Source organism: Hemitrygon akajei, chromosome 2 (assembly GCF_048418815.1).
Source record: "Hemitrygon akajei chromosome 2, sHemAka1.3, whole genome shotgun sequence".
NCBI lineage: Eukaryota > Metazoa > Chordata > Chondrichthyes > Myliobatiformes > Dasyatidae > Hemitrygon > Hemitrygon akajei.
The window spans coordinates 190,607,320-190,631,057 of record NC_133125.1 but is presented as its reverse complement, the minus strand read 5'-3'; the positions used below and the strand labels follow the sequence as shown (position 1 = coordinate 190,631,057).

Below are 23,738 nucleotides of genomic sequence, written 5' to 3'. Positions count from 1 at the left end.
ACACTGAAAATGTTTTCCATGTCATCCGTACAGACCAGCGCACCGAGGTCAAACAAGGGAAAACAATGACAGAACGCAGAAAAAGTGTTACAGTTCCGGAGGAGGTGCACAAGGACAACTGGTTGTGGGGCTCACAGTCTCAATGCCTGAGTACAAGGAGGAGGAGTTGGGCTGAGTGGGGGGGAGTCAGAACTCAATCATGTTGAGCTATGTACTTTGATTGTGATCTCCCAACACAAATCTTCCCTCCTTAATTGAAAGAGTGCAGCAAAAATTGACAAGGCTGGCAGTTGAGGACCTGAGTTACAGGGAAAGGGAGTAGGCTTGGACTTTATTTCCTAGAGCGAAGGAGAATGAGGGGAGATTTGATGGAGGTTTTCAGAAGTATGAGAGGTATCGACAGTGTGAGGGCAAATGGGCGCTTTCCACTGGGGTTGGGTGAGATGAGAACTAGAGGTCATAGGTTAAAGGTGAAAGGTGAAATGTTTCAGGGGAACCTGAGGGGGGACTTCTTCACTCAAACGCGGTTTTGATTTCAACATTTAAGAGAAGTTTCGATAAGTACATGGATGAGAGGGGTATGGTCCAGGTGCAGTCAATGGGACTAGGCAGATTAATAATCTGGCATGGATAGATGGGCCAAAGGGCCTGTTTCTGTGTTGTAGTGCTCTGGGACTCTTGGACCTTTGAGGGCCTGGAGGAAGTCAGTGAGGAGGGAGGGGGGACTCTGAAAATCGTGGCTGTGGAGATGGACCAGCCACCCACACAAACGTAGAAATGTTTGGATAGAGCGGGGAGTGGTGGAGCCTACGGGAAGATAGGTGGAGGGGCAGGTAGTGTTGTGCAGGCAGAGGGACTTGGACAATGAGGGGAATGGGCAAAGAAGTGGCAGAAGGAATACAGTGTACGCTCATGCTCTTCGTTGGAAGAAATAGAGGCGTAGACTGTTTTCCAAAAGGGCAGAAAATTCAAAAATCACATGTGCAAAGGGATTTGGGAGTCCTTATGCAGAATTCCTAAAGTCAACTTGCAGGTTGAGTCAGTGGTGAGGAAAGCAAATGCAATGTTAGTATTAACTTCAAAAGGACTAGAATATAAAGAGAAGGGTGTAACGTTGAGGCATTGGTTAGACAGCACTCGCAGTATTGTGAGCAGCTGTGGACCCCTTATCTCAGAAAAGATGCGCTAGCACTGGAGAGGGTCCAGACGAGGGTCATTAGAATGATCTCGGGTATAAAAGGGTTAATTTATGATGAGCATTTGATATTTCTGTGCCTGTATTTGCTGGAGTCTGGAAGAATGGGAGGTGGGGGGCGGGAGGAGGAGGTTTCATTGTAAACTATTGAATATTGAAAGTAGTTGCGGTGAAGATGTTTCTTATAGTGGGGGGAGTCTAGGACCAGAGGGCACAGCTTCAGAATAGAGGGACATCCCTTCAGAACAGAAATGAAGAGGAATTTCTTTAGCCAGAGGATGTGAGTGTGTGGAATTCATTGCCACAGGTGGCTGTGGAGGCCAACTCATTGGGCATATTTAAAGGGGAGGTTGATAGGTTCTTGATTAATCAGGGTGTCAGTGGTTACAGGGAGAAGGCAGGAGAATGGGGTTGAGAGGGATAATAAGTCAGCCATGATGGAATGGCGGAGCAGGCTCAATCTCTGCTCCTGTTTTATGGTCCCGTGGAAACACTGGAAGGCTCGAGACATTCATTGTTTCTCTCGACCTGCTCAGTGTTTCTGGTAATTTCAGCCCCCAGTGCCTGCAGTGTTTGTTTTCCTTTTTGCATTATCAGATCCAGAACCCTCCCTTTGCCCCTCCCCAAACCTGCTTTCATCCTCCTCCCTCATCAGGGAAACAAAATACTCCATTGGGTCCAACTTGTAAACCACCTCTCAGTGTTCCCCTGGTGCCTATCAGAGAGGACCTCTCCTCCCAGAGACGAAGGCCAGAGGTCAGTGCAGGCGGACAGGGCAGCACAGCAGCACAGCGGTCAGCAAAACGCTTTACACTGCCAGTGATCAGCGACCCAGGTTGAATTCCCGCCTCTGATTTCCTCCGAGTGCGCGGGTTTCCTCCCACATTTCAAACAAGTCTGGGTTGGGCTCAGTAAGTCGTGGGCATGCTACGTCGGCAATGGAAGTGTGCGACACTTGTGGGCTGCCAGCACACATTTGGTGGGGAAACAATGCACTGCACTGCAGGTTTTGACGTCATGTGACAAATAAAGCTAATTTAATCTTATCTAATTAAAACACACAAAATGTTGGAGCCTTGTTGAAGGGTCTCGGCCTGAAGACTCGGCTGTTTACCCTGTTCCATAGATGCCGAGTCCATTTTGCGTGTGATGCTCTGGATTTCCAGCATCGCCAGAATCTCCTGTTCCTACTCTAACCTGATCTAATGTAACCAGACCTCGGAACACTCACCATCGGGCTGCAGCTTTCGTTCCCCGGGATCGAGGCACATTCAGGTGTGTCAGAGCCCAAGCTGACGATCCGGTAGAGTGGCTGTCCGGAGGTAGCGAGGTATCTCATCATCGATGAGGTTAAGGAAACGCTCAGATTCAGGTTAATATCACTAACATGCTGCACGTCCTGAAATCTGTTTTGCGTCAGTAGTGCTGCGCAGTAATAGGAATTGTAAATTACAGAAAATATATATATATATATATATATATCAAAAGTTAAATAGTTCAAAAAGAGAAAGCAGTAGTAGGGAGGAAGTGTTCATGGGCTCAGTGTCCATTCAGATGGCGGAGGGGAAGAAGCTGTGCCTGAGTGTGTGTCTTCAGGCTCCTGTACCTCCTCCCTGAGGCTAGCAATGAGCAGAGGGCATGACCCAGGTGACAGGGTTCCTTAGTGACAGATGCTGCCTTTCTGAGACATCGCCATTTGAAGTTGTCCTGGACGCTGGGGAGGCCAGTGCCCCCGGTGGAGCCGGCTGAGTTTATAACTCTCTGCAGCTTTTTGCCATTCTTATGCACTGGCGGAGTTGGCAATGGTGGGTGGGGGAGTTGGTTGGAACCGGCCAATGTGGTCAAGGGCCAAGATAATGGACTCAAGTGAAGAACAAACTCCCATCGATAGCTCCAGGGCGGAGGCAGGTGCAGGAGACACGTGAAGAGGGAATTACTCACTCCACCGATCAGGACCTTTCTCCAGAGGGGACTAGTTACGGGGAATAGTTGTTGACATACAGTCAGCAGCCGACTCTGAAGGGAATAACGTGTTTTTCTGCTTGTGATTGGCCACTTCGGGGTGAATATTTCAAGTGTTCAGTTATGTAAGAATCACCTTCCAACCCAGTCCATCACAGGCAAAGTGCTCCCCCACCACTAAGCACATTCAGACAGTGTTATTGCAGGAAAGCAGCATCTGTCACAAGGTCTCCATGAACCAGGCCATGCTCTCGTCTCACTGCTGTCATCAGGCAGGAGGTACAGGAGCTTCAGGACTCACACCACCAGGTTCAGGGACAGTTACTACCCTTCAACCAGCAGGAACCCCTCACCACCCAGGCCATGCTCTCGTCTCACTGCTGCCACCATCAGGCAGGAGGTACAGGAGCCTCAGGACTCACACCACCAGGTTCAGAAACAGTTACTACCCTTCAACCAGCAGGAACCCCTCACCACCCAGGCCATGCTCTCGTCTCACTGCTGCCACCATCAGGCAGGAGGTACAGGAGCCTCAGGACTCACACCACCAGGTTCAGAAACAGTTACTACCCTTCAACCAGCAGGAACCATCACCCAGGCCATGCTCTCATCTCACTGCTGCCACCATCAGGCAGGAGGTACAGGAGCTTCAGGACTCACACCACCAGGTTCAGGGACAGTTACTACCCTTCAACCAGCAGGAACCCCTCACCACCCAGGCCATGCTCTCGTCTCACTGCTGCCACCATCAGGCAGGAGGTACAGGAGCCTCAGGACTCACACCACCAGGTTCAGAAACAGTTACTACCCTTCAACCAGCAGGAACCCCTCACCACCCAGGCCATGCTCTCGTCTCACTGCTGCCACCATCAGGCAGGAGGTACAGGAGCCTCAGGACTCACACCACCAGGTTCAGAAACAGTTACTACCCTTCAACCAGCAGGAACCATCACCCAGGCCATGCTCTCATCTCACTGCTGCCACCATCAGGCAGGAGGTACAGGAGCTTCAGGACTCACACCACCAGGTTCAGAAACAGTTACTACCCTTCAACCAGCAGGAACCCCTCACCACCCAGGCCATGCTCTCGTCTCACTGCTGCCACCATCAGGCAGGAGGTACAGGAGCTTCAGGACCCACACCACCAGGTTCAGAAACAGTTATTACCCCTCAGCATTAGGCTCCTGAACCAGGGAGAATAACTTCACTCACTCCATCACTGCACCGTTCCACAACCTATGGATTCACTTTTAAGGGCTCTTCATCTCATGCTCTTGATATGTATTGCTAATTTATTTATTATTTCTTTTCCTTTCTTTGTCTATTTGCACAGTTTGTTGTAGTTTGCACACTGGTTGTTTCTCCATCCTGTTGTGTGTGGTCTTCATCAATGCTGTTACGGGTCTTGAATTTACTGTGTATGCCTGTAAGAAATTGAATCTCAGGGTTTTATATGGAGACCTGTATGTACTTTGATAATAACCTTACCTTGCACTTACAGCATTTTTGAGTGTTTAGTTGTGTAAGAATGACCTTTCATCACGGGTGAAGCTTTCTCCATGTTGGCATGGAGTGCCACCACAAGAAAGCCCCTCACTGTTGAGGCTGTGCTCTCTTCTCCCAACGAGCATCATGGCCCCATCTGGCAATTCCCCATTACCTCCTTAACTGGGTCCTAACCCCCTTGCCTGATTTCCAATTGTTCCCAGTTCAACAAGTTACACACATCAGTAACTGCAGGTCAAAAACTCTGGAATCACAACCAGGAACTGCCAGCTCGTTGGTCAATGAGTAACCTCGTTTCATGGGTATTTAGGACCAGCAGTTCTGCATCATCTCCTGGATTCTCGACGTGAGCCTTGTCTCTGTTTGCAGTGGTGCTAACGACTCTGCCTCAGCGCCTGTGTCCTGCACCTGGGTTTGTCCCCATCCTCGTCCTTGCAACAGAAGGAGGTACAGGAACCTCAGAACCCACACTGCTTCAGGAAGTTGTTTCTCTCAAAGCATCAGGCTCTTGAACCAGACAGGATAACTTCACTCACCCCAACCCTGAACTCACTCCACAACTTGCAGATCTGCTTTCAAGGACTTTCTACAACTAATGTTCTCAGCATTTTTTATTTTTTGTACAATTTGTCTTTTATTTTAGAGAAACAGTGTGGAATGGCCCTTCCAGGCCCAACGAACCACATCACCTGCAGCTCAGCTATTTAACCTTAACCTAAACTGAAAGTTCACTTGCAGGTTGAGTCTGTGATGAGGAAGGCAAATGCGATGTTTGCATTCATTACGAGAGGACTAAAATATAAAAGCAAAGGTGTAATGCCAAGGCTTTATAAATCACTAGTGAGGCCTGACTTGGAGGGTTGAGTGTCTTTGACCACCACCTCCCCCGCCCACCATCTAATGAAGGATGTGCTGACATTGGAGAGAATTCAAAGGAGGCTCATAAAAATGATCCCTGAATTGAAAGTCTTGTCATATGAGAAGCGTTTGATGGCTCTGGGTCTGTACTCACTGGACTTCAGAAGAATGGGTGGTGTGAGGAGGGCCTTATTGAAACCTATCGAATATTGAAAAGTCTTGACAGAGTGGATGTAGAGAGGATGTTTCCTCTGGTGGGGGAGTCTGGGACCAGAGGACACAGATAGAGTGGATGTGGAGAGGATGTTTCCTCTGGTGGGGGAGTCTGGGACCAGAGGACACAAATAGAGTGGATGTGGAGAGGATGTTTCCTACAGTGGGGGAGTCTAGGTCCAGAGGACACAGATAGAGTGGATGTGGAGAGGATGTTTCCTATAGTGGGGGAGTCTAGGACCAGAGGGCACAGATAGAGTGGATGTGGAGAGGATGTTTCCTATAGTGGGGGAGTCTGGGACCAGAGGACACAGACAGAGTGGATGTGGAGAGGATGTTTCCTATAGTGGGGCTGTCTAGGACCAGAGGACACAGAGTGGATGTGGAGAGGATGTTTCCTATAGTGGGGGAGTCTGGGACCAGAGGACACAGATAGAGTGGATGTGGAGAGGATGTTTCCTATAGTGGGGGAGTCTAGGACCAGAGGACACAGATAGAGTGGATGTGGAGAGGATGTTTCCTATAGTGGGGGAGTCTAGGACCAGAGGACACAGATAGAGTGGATGTGGAGAGGATGTTTCCTATAGTGGGGGAGTCTAGGACCAGAGGACACAGATAGAGTGGATGTGGAGAGGATGTTTCCTATAGTGGGGGAGTCTGGGACCAGAGGACACAGACAGAGTGGATGTGGAGAGGATGTTTCCTATAGTGGGGCTGTCTAGGACCAGAGGACACAGACAGAGTGGATGTGGAGAGGATGTTTCCTATAGTGGGGGAGTCTGGGACCAGAGGACACAGATAGAGTGGATGTGGAGAGGATGTTTCCTATAGTGGGGGAGTCTAGGACCAGAGGACACAGATAGAGTGGATGTGGAGAGGATGTTTCCTATAGTGGGGGAGTCTAGGACCAGAGGACACAGATAGAGTGGATGTGGAGAGGATGTTTCCTATAGTGGGGGGAGTCTGGGACCAGAGGACACAGACAGAGTGGATGTGGAGAGGATGTTTCCTATAGTGGGGGAGTCTGGGACCAGAGGACACACATAGAGTGGATGTGGAGAGGATGTTTCCTATAGTGGGGGAGTCTGGGACCAGAGGACACAGATAGAGTGGATGTGGATAGGATGTTTCCTATAGTGGGGGAGTCTGGGACCAGAGGACACAGATAGAGTGGATGTGCAGAGGATGTTTCCTATAGTGGGGGAGTCTGGGACCAGAGGACACAGAGGATACAGGGACGTTCCTACAGAGCAGAGAGGAGGAATTCTTTCAGCCAATGGGTGGCGAAGAATTCGTCACTGTTGTGTATTTTATATTTCAGTAATATTGGCGAGATCTTGCAAATATATTGTTTGATTAAGCGTTCCTTGTTTTTTTTTACATAAAGCATTGTCGGTTATATGTAAAAGTACTGTCACGAAACCACCAGATGAAACACGTGCGCCTGGCTTCACACATTTCTGGCTCTGCATTTTTGCTCTCAGTAAGTTTCATGTTTTGACATTACTAAACATAACGGTCAGCTCGAGAGGCCATGTCATTGGTGTAGTTAAGGCAGAAATTGATGTGCTCTTGATTGCTCGGGGGAAGAGGGCTACTGGGAGAACAGAGCTGAAAATAAATCAGCTAGGATGGAATGGTGGAGAAGACTCAATGGGCTGAATGGCCTAATTCTGTCCCTATTCCTTATGATGATCATTGTTTGTCGCTAGTCGACCCCAGGATCTCTTAACAAGAACCCTTAACCACATGGGTATCAGCCTGAAACTTCAAACCTACGACTGGATTAATGTTCAGGAATTGAGTTCAAATCCCTATTTCTGAGTGCTTCTTCTTGCCGACAGCATCCATGCACTATCAATCTACACATCATGGTACTCAGGGAACATCAGTCTTTTTTGAGTATGTTTACTGTGTGTTATACGTGCCCTGTCCTGGCCTGACGGTGACTGTTGGATCTGTTTTCTGCAGCTTGGCTTCAGAGGAACAGTGTTTCTTTTGTCAGTGTCCATGTGTATTCATCACAATTAAACTTCAGCTTGGGTTTGAAATCCCATCACAGGGGCAGTGGAACTTGAGATACGATATTAACTAAAGCCGAATCAAATCCAGTCTCGGTCTGGTTCACTGGTGACTTCTGGGTGGGGGCTGGGTGACGGAGTCTCTTGTCGGGAGTACTTTAATCAAGCCTTGCCTGTTTGAGACTACAGATATAAAACTGTCAATCGTATGTCCGCCGAGGCTCTCAGGTACATTAAGGACAAGTGACATACATGCCATCCTGATGCCAATCTCTAACCATCTCCAGCTGTTTATTCCTGGTCCCTTCATCATAGGATACACTTTGCAAGATCGAACCTGAACGCAGAGTACAGAGGCAATAGCAGGAAGTTTTTTTTTTACCAGTGTGGAGGAACAGAGGGATCTTGGGTTCCACATCCTTCAATCCCTCTGAAGTTGCCATGCAAGTTGATAGGATGGTTAAGAAGGCAGACGGTGTGTTGGCCTTCACAAGTCGGGGGACCGAGTTCAAGAGCCACAAGGTAATGTTGCAGCTCTATAAAACCCTGGTTAGGCCACACTTGGATGTTTCTGTTCAGTTCTGCTTGTCTCATTATAGGAAGGATGTGGAAGCTTTAGAGAGGGTGCAGAGGAGATTTACCAGGATGCCACCTGGATTAGAGAGGGTGCAGAGGAGATTTACCAGGATGCTGCCTGGATTAGAGAGGGTGCAGAGGAGATTGACCAGGATGCTGCCTGGATTAGAGAGGGTGCAGAGGAGATTTACCAGGATGCTGCCTGGATTAGAGAGGGTGCAGAGGAGATTTACCAGGATGCTGCCTGGATTAGAGAGAGTGCAGAGGAGATTTACCAGGATGCTGCCTGGATTAGAGAGAGTGCAGTGGAGATTCACCAGGATGCTGCCTGGATTAGAGAGGGTGCAGAGGAGATTTACCAGGATGCTGCCTGGATTAGAGAGAGTGCAGAGGAGATTTACCAGGATGCCACCTGGATTAGAGAATATGGAGAGTGAGAGGTAACTGGATAAAAGTGTAAAATTGATCAAATAGATAATCAGAGACTTTTTCCCCAGGGCAGAAATGGCTAATACAAGGGGCCATAATTAAGGTGATTGGAGGAAAGTATGGGGAGGGGGATGTCAGATGTATAAAGTTTACACAGAGGGTTATAGGTGTGTAAAGGGGGGTTTCTTCTTTTTCTTTGTTACTGCGTATGTTAATCAAAATGGCTTCTGTTTGTTTAAAGTAGGAATGCTTCTTTGTTGCGAGAGAGTGTTGGAAGCTTGTTTGGGTTAAAATTTACTGATAACGAGAATTGTATTCCTATGTAAACCAACTGGGATTAATGTTGTTCTTTCTTCTGAGTCTGTAAGCTATTGTTGGCAGGCATTTTGGGGAGATCGGCGCGAGGGGGTGAGAGAGAGAGGACGCGATGCTGTAAACTGGGCGAAGAACGGACCCCAAGCGGGGGTCCGAGGCCAGGAGGTAACCCGAGGAGAGGAGACGAAGATAGATGTGCTTGGTTGACCACTTCGGGTGGTCCTAAGCTGCGAGTCGAGGAGTTCGGAGGGGATCGAATGGTGGCCAGAAGACTTCAGTAATTGAGCTCCAACGGTTGTGCATGAAGTGGTTTGGACTTTGATAAGTTTGGTGCCTTTTCTTTATTGTTTTTCCTTCATGTATACTGTATCGTTATTAATCAGTTATAGTAATCTTTATAAACTGTAATCATTTAATCGCATATGGTGTACTGTTTGTTCTTTGGCGAGGCGGGGACATCACACAGTATCCACACAAGCTGATTACCCAGTTTGGTGGGGCCGAAGGCTGCTCCCCTAGACGAGAACGAGCTGAGCGAGCCTGAGGTGACCCATGGGGTTACATTGTGGGGGCTCGTCCGGGATTGATTTATTGATTTCTGTGGAAGCTGTGTGATCGCCCTCTTTAAATTATGTCTGCGGCAAAGAGCTGGTGTGCCTTTGCGGGTGTGCGATTGCTGTTTATCTCTGCATGTGTGTTGGGTGGGGTGGCTGTTGTTGCCCCGGAGGGCGTTGTTCGAGTTCCGACTAGCGTTGACGAAAAGGTGGTGGGGCCATGGACTGTCCATGCTGTTAAGGGAGTGGGGAAGGACTGGTGGGTATGTTCCAGCTATGGTGGGCTCCGCCCGGTTGTTGGAATAATGTCCAGCCCTAAAGGGGTGGAGCGGACCTCTCAGTTGTTGGGTGAGTGGCAGTGCTTGGCTGAGGGAGAGCGACAGGGATTGGTTGAAAGCTTGAGTAGGCGGGCTGGTAGCGTTGTTAGAACTGTCTGGTGCAATTACCTCGAAGTGACAGCTGCCAGTTCTGGGAAAGTGTGGGAAAATGCGTTTGATTCGACTGGAAGTCAAATGCCGCAGCTGAGGGGGCTTTAGGGTATCCCTTTTGGTTAGGGGAGCAGATAAATTGCTTGCAGTGCCAGGGGGATCTGTCAAGGGGATCAACTCCTCCCTCAGTTGTTCAGTTGATCCGAGAGCTGTCGGGAAACTTAGAGGAGGCCCAGTGGGGGAACGGCTTGGGGTTTCTGGGGGAGCACGTTCCCAGCGATTGGCCTATGTAGCGCCTGAGGAACAGGGTGTGAGGTTTACTGTGTTGGGAGGAGATGTCACTGTTTGTGCTTGGGTTAGGGTGTGTTGGCAGGAAAGGTGGTGAGTTATTTAATAGTCATGAGGACATGACTTTTATTTGATGGGGGGAGAGTGTAAAGAGGGGTTTCTTCTTTTTCTTTGTTACTGCGTATGTTAATCAAAATGGCTTCTCTGTTTATTAAAAGTAGGAGGCGAGGCGGGGACATCACACAGCATCCACACAAGCTGATTACCCAGTTTGGCGGGGCCGAAGGCTGCTCCCCCTAGACGAGAACGAGCTGAGTGAGCCTGAGGCGACCCAGGGGGTTACAGGTGCATGGAACACCCTGCCAGTGATGGTGGTAGGAGAGGCTGACAATGAGAGACATTTAAGAAACGCTTGGGTGCATGGATGATAGAAAAATGGAGGGAAGGGTTCACTTGAAGGTCGAGAAGGTTAAAAAGATGACACTACACTGTGGGCCGAAGGGCCTGTACTGTTCTGTGTTAAGTAGGATTTAGTGACCTATCCTTGATATTCAATGGCATGACTGTCGCCAAACTCCCCCGTCAGTATCCCGGGCTTCACCGCTTATCAGAGACTCATCGGGACCAGCCACAGAAACACAGGCCAGAGGGTGGGGAGTGACACCCCACACACAAGATTCAAGATATCCACTGCTGGAGGCTCTTCACTAGAAGGACTGAAGAAGACAGCTCACTCGAAGCTGCGTTTCCAGTGACCTGACATCCTGTGAAGGGAAATGGTGACTTCCGGGCCCGTGTTTGTCCAGGGGAAACATGGGAGGCAGGACTTCTCTAGAAATGGATCTAATATTGAAAGGCCTAGATAGAGTGGATGTGGAGAGGATATTTGCAATAGTGGGGAGTCTAGGTCCAGAGGGCACAGCCTGAGAATAGAGGGACGTTCATCTAGAACAGAACTGAGGAGGAATTTCATTGCCACAGTTGGCTGTGGATGCCAAGTCATTGAGTATATTGAAAGCGGAGATTGATTTGTTCTTGATTAGAAAGGTTACCAAAGGATATGGAGAGAAAGCAGGAGAACGGAGTTGAGAGGGATAATAAATCAGCCATGATGAACAGAGCAGACCCAATGGGCTGAATGGCCTAATCTGCTCCGCACAAGGAAAAACTTGGCCTCATCGGCAATGCAGTGGAGCCAGGGCTGGTAAAGGATACAACGCAGTCATTCCCCAGTAGGCCACACATATCACCAGGAGGATGAACGTAACCAGGGGATAGGCCAGCGAAGACATGATGTGCCCCACCGCCCTGGAGAGAGAAACAGCCGGTCACAACCAACAGTGGCAAAGAAGCATGCAACGATCGTGGGGGGCAGTTCTGTAGGGACCTCAGGCAGCGTGGCCAGGGAAGTCCTTCCGTACGTGTCCACCTCTGGCACTGCAGGGTGAAAACCGCACAGGAAGATCATTCCAACCAAAGGCTGGAGCAGCTCAGGGAGAATCTATGGAGGGGAATAAATAGCTGATGTTTGGGCCAAGACCCTTCATCAGAACTGGAAGGGAAGGGCCAGGATCCAAAATAAAATGGGGAGTGGAAGGAGTACAAGCTGGCAGGTGATAGGTGAGACCAGGTGAGGGGGAAGGGAGTATAATTCTCCGTAACTTCCGCTGTGTCCAACAGGATCCCACTGCTCTTCTCTAACTTTCAGCTCTCTGCAGGGATTGCTCCCTACGTGACTCCCTTGTCCACTCAAAGGTCCTCACTGATCTCCCTCTTCGCACATCTTTGCAAGTAGAACAAGTGCTACACTCGCCCCTACACCTCCTCCCTCACTACCATTTAGGGCCCCAAGCAGTCCTTCCAGGTGAGGGACACTTCACCCGTGAATCTGTCAGGGTCCCGGTGCGACTTTCTCTACACCGCTGGGACCCGAGGTAGATTGAGGGACTGCTTCATTGTACACTTTGGCTCTGTCCAGCACTAAAGGTTGGATCTCCCAGTGGCCACCCATTGCAATTCTACTCCCCATTCCCATTCCCATTGTGACATGTCAGTCCTTCGCCTCCTCTACTGCTCCAATGAGACCACTCCCCTATTCCACCGGGCAGCCTCCAACCTGATGACATGAACATCAATCCGTCCAGCTTTCCGTAAATTCTCCTCCTCCCTTTTCTCTTATTGCATTTCTCATTCTGGTTCCCCCTCACCCCTTCCCTTCTCCTCAGCTGCCCATCGCCTTCCTCTTGTTCCCCTCCTCCTTCCCTTTCTCCTATGGTCCACTCTCTTCTCCCAATCAGATTCCTTCTTCTCTAGCCCTTTACCTCCCTCCACCTATCACCTCCCAGCTTCTTCCACCCTCTCTCCTTCCCCCTCAAACCACCTCACCTATCACCTGTCAGGCTCTCCCCCACAACCCACCTTCTTCTCTAGCCCTTTACCTCCCTCCACCTATCACCTCCCAGCTTCTTCCACCCTCTCTCCTTCCCCCTCACACCACCTCACCTATCACCTGTCAGGCTCTCCCCCACAACCCACCTTCTTCTTCTGGCAACTTCTCTCTTCCTTTCCAGTCTCAGCCCAACGTTGACTGTTTATTCCCCTCCACTGTTTCTGTCTGTTCCTAAGGTTGTCATAGCCGGGGTGATAGTGGGGATAAGCTCCTACCACCTATAAAAAGCTCCGAAAGGTGTGCGACTCTTAACAGCCTCTGACAAGCCCAACTCTTGGCCTTCATGTGCGGCCTAGCTACTAGGCCCGGCGGATCTGTTTCTACTGACAAGAGAAGGGGCAAAGGCGGACCACTGGTGCCTCAAAACCAGTTGCTTTGGGCGGGTGGGACTCATCAGCCTCGGACTGCAGCCGCCTAGGAGAATGAAAACTCTGATTTTAAACCTCCATCCGCTGCCTTGTGGCCATACCCACCCATGGGAAAGGCTTTGGGAGTAAACCCCGAGGAAGAAATCCGGAGCCGGGGTCCCTGAGGCAGTTTGATGTTGTTTACAACTTCACTCTGGCAACCCCTGTGACGACACTGGTGCCAAGCTGTATCGGTGCTTGCCCTTCCCTTGGACTACATCAGTGATGTGGAGAGGGGGAACCCGCTGCACGGGCAACAGCCAGTTCTTCAAATCCTTCCACCCAGGCTTGTCCCAGGAGAGGACACAGCGCACCAGAGGTGCAAACCCGTGGGATCGATGGCTGCCTACTACATAGTTTCTGTCTGACCTGCTGAGTTCCTCCAGTATTTTACACGTGTGTTGCTCTGGATTCCCAGCATCTGCAGAATCTCCGGAGATGGAAAATTTTGAGGTTGATTTAGTGGGGAATAGTGGTTGCCCCTCACCATCACAGTTTACTCGATACTCACTCTACACCCACCGGAAGAGGACTTGTGGTAGAGGCCAAGTCCGTGGGTATATTTAAGGCTAAAGTTGGTTTCCTGATCGGTCAGGGCATCAAAGGATATGGCGAGAAGGCGGGTGTGTGGGGTTGAGTCGGATCTGCGATCAGCCATGACGGAATGGCAGAGCAGGCGCGATGGGCTGAATGGCCTAATTCTGCTCCTATGCCTTGTGGTCTCACGGTCACGCCAGTCGGCGGGGTCTCCCGGAGCGTTCACGCGCAGCGCCGGCCGCTCCCACCCACCTGCTGGCCTCCTTGATGAGTGCGATTCCGATCAGGATGCGTTTCCTCAGGAAGATGAGCAACAGGATGATGATGGCCTCCAGGACGGCCAGGATGATCACTGCAACGGGAAGGTCCTGGCATCAGGAAGATCACTACCCCTCCCCTCCCCCGGTGGTCTGCTCCCCCAGGAGAACAGGTCCAGAGAAACCGTGGGGAGAGGGCGGCAGGGTTAAGCCAACACTAACGCTAACAACACTGGTTGTAAGGAGCTCATACACTCTGCTTGAGAGCACATGGGTTTCCTCCGAGTGATCCGGTTTCCTCCCACAGTCCAAAAGATATACGGGTTAGGGAGGGGTAGTACACTGTGGGACACGTGGAAGCTAAGCCTTTGCCGATATTTAAAGCAGAAGTCGATAGGTTCTTGATTAGTGAGAACATCAAAGCTGACAGGGAGAAGGCAGGAGAATGGGGTTGAGAGGGATAATGATGGAAGGGCAGAGCAGACTCGGTGGGCCGAAAGGTTTTGTAATATCCCGGGATCTCCAAGGAATCCCAGCACTCATCCCGCTGTTCCCCCCCCCCCCCCCCTCCTTCCCCGCCTCCCTGGCTCCCTGTTTGTCAGACACTCACAGACGGCCAGCCAGGTCTCTTTCACCTGCCCATACACAACGAAGTTGGTGGTGATGCCGACATCATGGATGCTGGCACCCCGTTTGTTGAGGGTGTCGTACTCCCAGTAGCAGTGCCAGATTCCTGGAGAAAGGAGAATGGATGGATGGATAGTGGTGAAGCTGCAACTCTCCCCCCTACCCTGTACCCGCTCATCCCAGCAGAAATCCCCCCTCTCCAACACCAACCGCAGCCTAGATCCACACTGACTCCCCCACGGAGCATCCTGGTGGAAGATGTCTCTTTTGTAAACACAAGAGATTCTGCAGATACCAGAAATCCAGAGCGACACACACAAAATGCTGGAGGGACTCAGCCAGCCAGGCAGTAGCTATGGAAAAGAGTACGGTCGACACTTCAGACCAAGACCCTTCGACAGGACTCGTTTTTGTTTTCTTTTCCTGTGGTTATTGGTGTTTGTGTTGTTCTGCTGAACATTGTAGATATGCTACGTTGGGGGCTGGGATGTGTGGTGACTCTTGTGGGTGCTCCCAGCACATTCTTCGGTTGTGATGATTGCTAATGCAAAAGATGCATTTCACTGTTTGGTTCGATGAATGTCAGAGTCTGGAATTATGCAACTGGCGACGATGTATTTCGGGGTTCAGACAGCACAGAAACAGGGCCTTTGGCCCATCCAGTCCATGCTAGCCTGGTCTTCAGCCTTGTCCCATCTACCTGCACCCAGCCCCTCCCACACACACCCGTCCAAATGTTACAACCGACCACTTCCGCTGCCGGTTCATTCCACACCTCTGACGTGCATCCAGAGACTTCTCCCCAGGGCAGCCATGACTAATGAGAGTGGGCTTAATTGTAAACTGATTGAAGGGAAGTGTGGGGAGGATGTCCGAGACAGAGAGAGGGGAGTGTGAATGTCCTCTGCAGAGGCAGAGACCTTACAGACATTTAAGAGACTCTTAAGACAGGGAGAAATAGAGGGCTATGTAGGAGGGAAGAATTTGATTGATCTGAAGTAGTTTAAAAGGTCAGTTAATATTGTGTGCCAAAGGGTCTCTACTGTGCTGAAACGTTCCGTATTGCAGAGAGACTCTGCAAAATAATAACATACAGCCTACAGGAATCAGTAAGAGAAAAACACCAGAAATAGGCTGAATGAAAAGAGGAAGTTGAAAGAGTATGGAACATTGACAGGGTATACATTATCCCGATTGTAATATCTACAGCTGATGCCGTCCCCAAGTCACTACACCATAGCAACAAACAATGAGAGCTACACAGCAATATCTGTCCCAGAACAGCACAATGCTAAACACCTCTCGAATTGTCCCAAAGCTGACAAATAAGTGTGCTTGGCTATGCCCGTAACCCAGATTTACCAGCTTGAGCTGAGAAAAAAGAAATGAAATAATAATATCTTATTTACAGAGCAGTTTTCATGCAGACAATGTAGTTCACACTGCTTTACAATGGGGTTAAAGTGCAAACATGCAAATAACCATATTTGCATATTTTTCATATATTTTTCAGCATGGAAAGAGGCCATCCCAGCTCTTCTAGACCGTGCCGAACGCTTACTCTCACCTAGTCCCACCGACCTGCACTCAGCCCATAACCCTCCATTCCTTTCCTGTCCATACACCTATCCGATTTTTCTTTTAAATGACAAAATCGAACCTGCCTCTACCACTTCTACTGGAAGCTCGTTCCACACAGCTACCACTCTCTGAGTAAAGAAGTTCCCCTTCGTGGTACCCCTAAACTTTTGCCCCTTAACTCTCAACTCAACAAAATAAAAATAAACGTAAAAATAAAAGACAAAAAAGATGTTAATTAAAAGCAAGGTTAGATAAACAGGTTTTGAGCTGGTGTTTATAAACGTCAACTGAGTCTGTATCCCTTATCGAATTTCACAGTTTAGGAGTGTAGACCATAAAAGCTGAGCTGCCACCTATCTGAGGGAGATTGTTTAAGTCGAGAGACCAGCGGAAGAAGACCTGAGAGCTCGAGCAGGATTTGAAATCGAAAAGGATTCTGTGACCTACTCCGTTCCCAGATCATGGAGAGCTTTAAAAGCAACATCTGCAGAATCTCTTGTGTTTACGGTGGACTCAGGCCGTTCAGCCCACGGTGTCCCTTTCCCACATCGAGAGAGCCCGGCAATTCGCCGCAGTTCCCTTCCCCACACAGAGAGCGGAGGGCAGCCAGCGGCACCGTCACACGCACCGTAGGCGATGACCCCGATCAGGCCGAAGATGAGGACCCAGATGAGAATGCCGGCGATGAACCTCAGGAGCAGCAGGAAAAGAAGACTGACGAGCATGGCAATGACCAGGCCTCTTCGGGAGGAGCGGGAGAGAAGGGGCAAAGTTAACGGCACAATGCATTGCAAAGCTTCCTCCACACCACCCCCCACCCCAGCCAGCTTCCAACACAGGTAATAGTGACTGGTTTGCCTCACAGCCTGGTACGGAAACACCAAAGCCCTAGAACAGAAATCTTACAAAAGGTAGTGGATTCGGCCCAGTACATCACAGCGAGAGCCCTCCCAACCACTGAGCACATCGACATGAAATGCTGCCGTAGGAAAGCAGCGTCCATCATCAGAGACCCTCACCACCCAGGCCGTGCTCTCTTCTCGCTGCTGTCATCAGTCAGGAGGTACAGGAGCCTCAGGAAACCCACCACCCAGGCCGTGCTCTCGTCTCACTGCTGTCATCAGGCAGGAGGTACAGGAGCCTCAGGAAACCCACCTCCAGATTAATTTATTATTTATTGGGATACAGGCTGGAAAAGGCCCTTCTGACCCTTCAAGCCACACCACCCAGTAAATGCCCAATCTGAGCCTAATCATGGGACAACTTACAATCTACTTATAGGCCGCCACCAGAATTCACCTTGGGTCACATTGTGCTAACCACCACACCACTGTGCCGCCCGGAGAACAGTTATTACCCTTCAACCATCGGGCTCTTGAGTCACAGGGGGTAACTTCACTAAATCCACCACTGAACCGTTCCTAGAACCTGTGGACTCACTTTCACGGACTCGCCATCTCACGTTCTTGATATTTATTCAGGATCAGGATTCATATTACTGGGGTATGTCGTGAAGAGCATGAACTTTGTGGCTGCGTATTCATTTATTTTTTATTTAGATAGTTCGTTGCCTTTTGCACATTGGTTTTCTGTCCTATTGGGTGTGGTCTTCATTGATTCTTTTGGACTGACTGACTGAATCTCAGGCTTGCATATCGGGATGAATATGTACTTTGGTAATAAATTTACAGAGTCCTTTTGTAGCTTGTTTTGTTTCATTGCTGTTGTGTCTGTGTTGCTCTGCTGAACATTGTTGCTCTGTTGGCATCAGAAGTGTGGCAACACTTGTGTGCTGTCCCCAGCACGGACCTAGGCTGTTAATGCAAATGATGCATTTCACTGCTGAACATCGTGGGCATGGTACGTTGGCAAATGATGCATTTCACTGCTGAACATCGTGGGCATGGTACGTTGGCAAATGATGCATTTCACTGCTGAACATCGTGGGCATGGTACGTTGGCAAATGATGCATTTCCCTGCTGAACATCGTGGGCATGGTACATTGGCAAATGATGCATTTCACTGCTGAACATCGTGGGCATGGTACATTGGCAAATGATGCATTTCCCTGCTGAACATCGTGGGCATGGTACGTTGGCAAATGATGCATTTCACTGCTGAACATCGTGGGCATGGTACATTGGCAAATGATGCATTTCACTGCTGAACATCGTGGGCATGGTACGTTGGCAAATGATGCATTTCACTGCTGAACATCGTGGGCATGGTACATTGGCAAATGATGCATTTCCCTGCTGAACATCGTGGGCATGGTACATTGGCAAATGATGCATTTCACTGCTGAACATCGTGGGCATGGTACGTTGGCAAATGATGCATTTCCCTGCTGAACATCGTGGGCATGGTACATTGGCAAATGAAGCATTTCCCTGCTGAACATCGTGGGCATGGTACGTTGGCAAATGATGCATTTCACTGCTGAACATCGTGGGCATGGTACATTGGCAAATGATGCATTTCCCTGCTGAACATCGTGGGCATGGTACATTGGCAAATGATGCATTTCACTGCTGAACATCGTGGGCATGGTACGTTGGCAAATGATGCATTTCCCTGCTGAACATCGTGGGCATGGTACATTGGCAAATGAAGCATTTCCCTGCTGAACATCGTGGGCATGGTACATTGGCAAATGATGCATTTCCCTGCTGAACATCGTGCGCGTGGTACATTGGCAAATGATGCATTTCCCTGCTGAACATCGTGGGCATGGTACATTGGCAAATGATGCATTTCACTGCTGAACATCGTGGGCATGGTACATTGGCAAATGATGCATTTCACTGCTGAACATCGTGGGCATGGTACATTGGCAAATGATGCATTTCACTGCTGAACATTGTGGGCATGGTACATTGGCAAATGATGCATTTCACTGCTGAACATCGTGGGCATGGTACATTGGCAAATGATGCATTTCCCTGCTGAACATCGTGGGCATGGTACATTGGCAAATGATGCATTTCACTGCTGAACATCGTGGGCATGGTACATTGGCAAATGATGCATTTCCCTGCTGAACATCGTGGGCATGGTACATTGGCAAATGATGCATTTCACTGCTGAACATCGTGGGCATGGTACGTTGGCAAATGATGCATTTCCCTGCTGAACATCGTGGGCATGGTACGTTGGCAAATGATGCATTTCACTGCTGAACATCGTGGGCATGGTACGTTGGCAAATGATGCATTTCCCTGCTGAACATCGTGGGCATGGTACGTTGGCAAATGATGCATTTCACTGCTGAACATCGTGGGCATGGTACGTTGGCAAATGATGCATTTCCCTGCTGAACATCGTGGGCATGGTACATTGGCAAATGATGCATTTCACTGCTGAACATCGTGGGCATGGTACATTGGCAAATGATGCATTTTCCTGCTCATTTCAATGTACAAGTGACAGAAAAACCTCAATCTGAGTGTGTGTCTAACACTGGAGGGTGCCGGTCTGCTCCAAGGGGGGTTGGGGAGCGTGGCAGCATGATAGCGTAGTGGTTACTATGGTACTGTGCCGGTCTGCTCCAAGGGGGGTTGGGGAGCGTGGCAGCACGATAGCGTAGTGGTTACTATGGTACTGTGCCGGTCTGCTCCAAGGGGGGTTGGGGAGCATGGCAGCATGATAGCGTAGTGGTTACTATGGTACTGTGCCGGTCTGCTCCAAGGGGGGTTGGGGAGCGTGGCAGCATGATAGCGTAGTGGTTACTATGGTACTGTGCCGGTCTGCTCCAAGGGGGGTTGGGGAGCGTGGCAGCACGATAGCGTAGTGGTTACTATGGTACTGTGCCGGTCTGCTCCAAGGGGGGTTGGGGAGCGTGGCAGCATGATAGCGTAGTGGTTACTATAGTACTTTTCAGCCCCTGCCATCGGGGTTCCTTTATCACCAGTCTCTGTAACGAATTTGTGTGTTCTCCCTGTGACTGTGTGGGTTTCCTCCGGGCGCTGTCATCTCCTCCCATGGCCTCTCCCATCAGGTTAGTGAGCAGTGGACGTGCCAGGTTGGTGCCAGCCATCCCCTGCACATCTTCGGGCAGAGTGTTGGGCACTGACTCAAACAAAGCATTTCACTCTGTGTTTCCAAGTCTCAATAAACGTGTGTATTCAGAGTGAGATTTAACAGCTGGAAAAGAGCCAGTATCACCGTGACCGATCCCACCCACCCTGCTCACGGACTGCTTGTCCCTCTCCCATCAGGGAGGAGGCTACGTAGCATCCACACCAGGACCACCAGACCCAAAACCAGTTACTTTCCAAAAGCATCGACACTCACCCACCCCTCCACTACTTTATCATTTCCTATCAATCACTTTATGCACTGACTCTCCTGTGCCCAGCATCACTTTGTGGACAAACAATCAATCGATGTGTATAATCTGGCTTATGTAGTGTTTCCTGCCACAGTCCACAGGGGTTAGGAGGTTAATTGGTCATTCCAAACTGTCCTGTGCTGAGGAAATGGTGCAGCTCGTTGGGACGGAAGGACCCGTTGCGTGCTGTTTCTTTGTTATTTATTCGTTTCTTTGGCTGTTTGTTTGTAAAATTTGTGGGTCAGGCAGGGCTGAAACCTCACCAACCAGGACAGTCTCCCAGAGATGGGGAAGTCTGACTGCTCCCCGTGTTTGTCTCCTCTGTGGTGGGAGAACACAGTAGGGTTACGGTGGGGGTCGCCCTGTCCCGGAGAACCGGGGTCCGTGTCACTAGTGCCCCCCTCCCACCGCTGACCGAGCCCGGAGTCAGACTGGGAACTTACATCAGAATCCAGTGCCAGGACTTTGTAAAATCCTCGAAAATCCGCATCCCAACCTGCTTGAAGTTGAATCCCTGAACGAGGTTCCTGAAACGGGAGTCAGTGGAAGATCAGATGAGGCAAAGGGACCCACGGCACCATCACTGGCCAATTTCTCCCGACCTGGGCAGGAGGTCGTGAGGAGAACCACAGTCAGGGAGGGAGGTGGTCACGGAGGGGTGTAGGGACAGAAGGGGAATGGAGGAGGGGCCAGAGGGGTCACAGAGATGGGGAAGGTTGCAGAGGCCAAATGGGGAAAGGAATAGGTGTCGGAGAGGGATCAGAGAGACAGAGAGGGGTGTAGAGGCCAGAGTAGGGGCCGGTAGGGATCACAGAGATGGGGAGAAGTGTAGGGGCCAGAGGTGGAGAAAGATCGCAGCCCTGCAAGGGAAATGCACTTGGCAAGCCCGGCCAGAGGCACAGAGCACGAGGAGTGCTTGTGGGAGCCTGACGATGGAACAGGAACAGAGGGCGTGTGGACTCACTCTGTTGCCTGCTTCACTGCATCCTCCGTGGCATTTCCGGGACTCATGCCTTCGATCGTGAAGTTTTTCGGGAAGACCGTCCCATCCAGATTTGGCACACATCTGCCCAGGACTGTGAGAGAGGGACAGTGAGTTAGTGGGCACAGCGTCATCCCAGAGCAGTGGCTTGTCTGTACAAAGTGGTCTCAGAACCCTGGCAGGGTTCAGTGGGATGGTCAGTGGCTCTGGGTTGCTGGGATACCAGCTCACACACCCCCCATGAGCAGAGTAGACGAAGGGTTAAGGAGACCCACCACCCATCCCGCAATCTCTCTCTGACCCACCACCCACCCCGCAATCTCTCTGACCCACCACCCACCCATCCCACAATCTCGGTGACCCACCGCCCATCCTGCAATCTCTCTGTGATCCACCGCCCATCCCGCAATCTCTCTCTGACCCACCGCCCAACCCTCAATGTCTCTCTGACCCACCGCCCATCCCTCAATCTCTCTCTGACCCACCGCCCATCCCTCAATCTCTCTCTGACCCACCGCCCATCCCGCAATCTCTCTCTGACCCACCGCCCATCCCGCAATCTCTCTGACCCACCGCCCATCCCGCAATCTCTCTCTGACCCACCGCCCATCCCGCAATCTCTCTGACCCACCGCCCATCCCGCAATCTCTCTGACCCACCGCCCATCCCGCAATCTCTCTGACCCACCGCCCACCCCGCAATCTCTCTGACCCACCGCCCATCCCGCAATCTCTCTCTGACCCACCGCCCATCCCGCAACCTCTCTGACCCACCGCCCATCCCGCAACCTCTCTGACCCACCGCCCATCCCGCAATCTCTCTGACCCACCGCCCATCCCGCAATCTCTCTGACCCACCGCCCATCCGGCAACCTCTCTGACCCACCGCCCACCCCGCAATCTCTCTGACCCACCGCCCATCCCGCAATCTCTCTGACCCACCGCCCATCCCGCAATCTCTCTGACCCACCGCCCATCCGGCAACCTCTCTGACCCACCGCCCATTCCGCAATCTCTCTGACCCACCGCCCATCCCGCAACCTCTCTGACCCACCACCCATCCCACAATCTCTCTCTGACCCACCACCCATCCCACAATCTCTCTGACCCACCGCCCACCCCACAATGTCTCTCTGACCCACCGCCCATCCCGCAATCTCTCTGACCCACCGCCCATCCGGCAACCTCTCTGACCCACCGCCCACCCCGCAATCTCTCTGACCCACCGCCCACCCCGCAATCTCTCTGACCCACCGCCCATCCCGCAATCTCTCTCTGACCCACCGCCCATTCCGCAATCTCTCTGACCCACCACCCATCCCGCAACCTCTCTGACCCACCACCCATCCCACAATCTCTCTCTGACCCACCACCCATCCCACAATCTCTCTGACCCACCACCCATCCCACAATCTCTCTCTCTGACCCACCACCCACCCCACAATCTGTCTCTCTGACCCACCACCCATCCCAGAATCTCTCTCTCTGACCCACCACCCACCCCACAATGTCTCTCTCTGACCCACCACCCATCCCAGAATCTCTCTCTCTGACCCACCACCCATCCCACAATCTCTCTCTCTGACCCACCACCCACCCCACAATCTCTCTCTCTGACCCACCACCCATCCCACAATCTCTCTCTCTGACCCACCACACACCCCACAATCTCTCTCTCTGACCCACCACCCATCCCGCAATCTCTCTGACCCTCCACCCACCCACAATCTCTCTGACCCACCACCCATCCCAACATCTCTCTCTGACCCACCACCCACCCCACAATCTCTCTCTCTGACCCACCACCCATCCCGCAATCTCTCTGACCCACCACCCACCCCACAATCTCGGTGACCAAACACCCATCCCACAATCTCCCTCTGACCCACCACCCATCCCACAATCTCTCTGACCCACCACCCATCCCACAATCTCTCTCTCTGACCCACCACCCACCCCACAATCTCTCTCTCTGACCCACCACCCATCCCACAATCTTTCTGACCCACCACCCATCCCACAATCTCTCTCTCTGACCCACCACCCACCCCACAATGTCTCTCTCTGACCCACCACCCATCCCACAATCTCTCTCTCTGACCCACCACACACCCCACAATCTCTCTCTCTGACCCACCACCCATCCCGCAATCTCTCTCTCTGACCCACCACCCACCCCACAATCTCTCTCTCTGACCCTCCACCCACCCCACAATGTCTCTC

At 51.0% G+C, this 23,738-nt stretch overlaps 1 protein-coding gene across 1 annotated transcript in view; it reads right to left on the bottom strand.

The window, feature by feature from the left end:
• slc44a4 (solute carrier family 44 member 4) overlaps positions 1–23,738 on the bottom strand; it is a 147,436-nt gene that overhangs the window by 29,529 nt on the left and 94,169 nt on the right. Inside the window, exons 8-14 of the mRNA XM_073033819.1 lie at positions 21,499–21,610; positions 20,978–21,061; positions 16,832–16,944; positions 14,606–14,728; positions 13,991–14,090; positions 11,561–11,653; positions 2,427–2,529 (exon numbers count right to left, since the gene is read on the bottom strand). Coding sequence (XP_072889920.1) covers positions 2,427–2,529; positions 11,561–11,653; positions 13,991–14,090; positions 14,606–14,728; positions 16,832–16,944; positions 20,978–21,061; positions 21,499–21,610 — 728 coding nt within the window. The remainder of the gene's footprint in view (positions 1–2,426; positions 2,530–11,560; positions 11,654–13,990; positions 14,091–14,605; positions 14,729–16,831; positions 16,945–20,977; positions 21,062–21,498; positions 21,611–23,738) is intronic.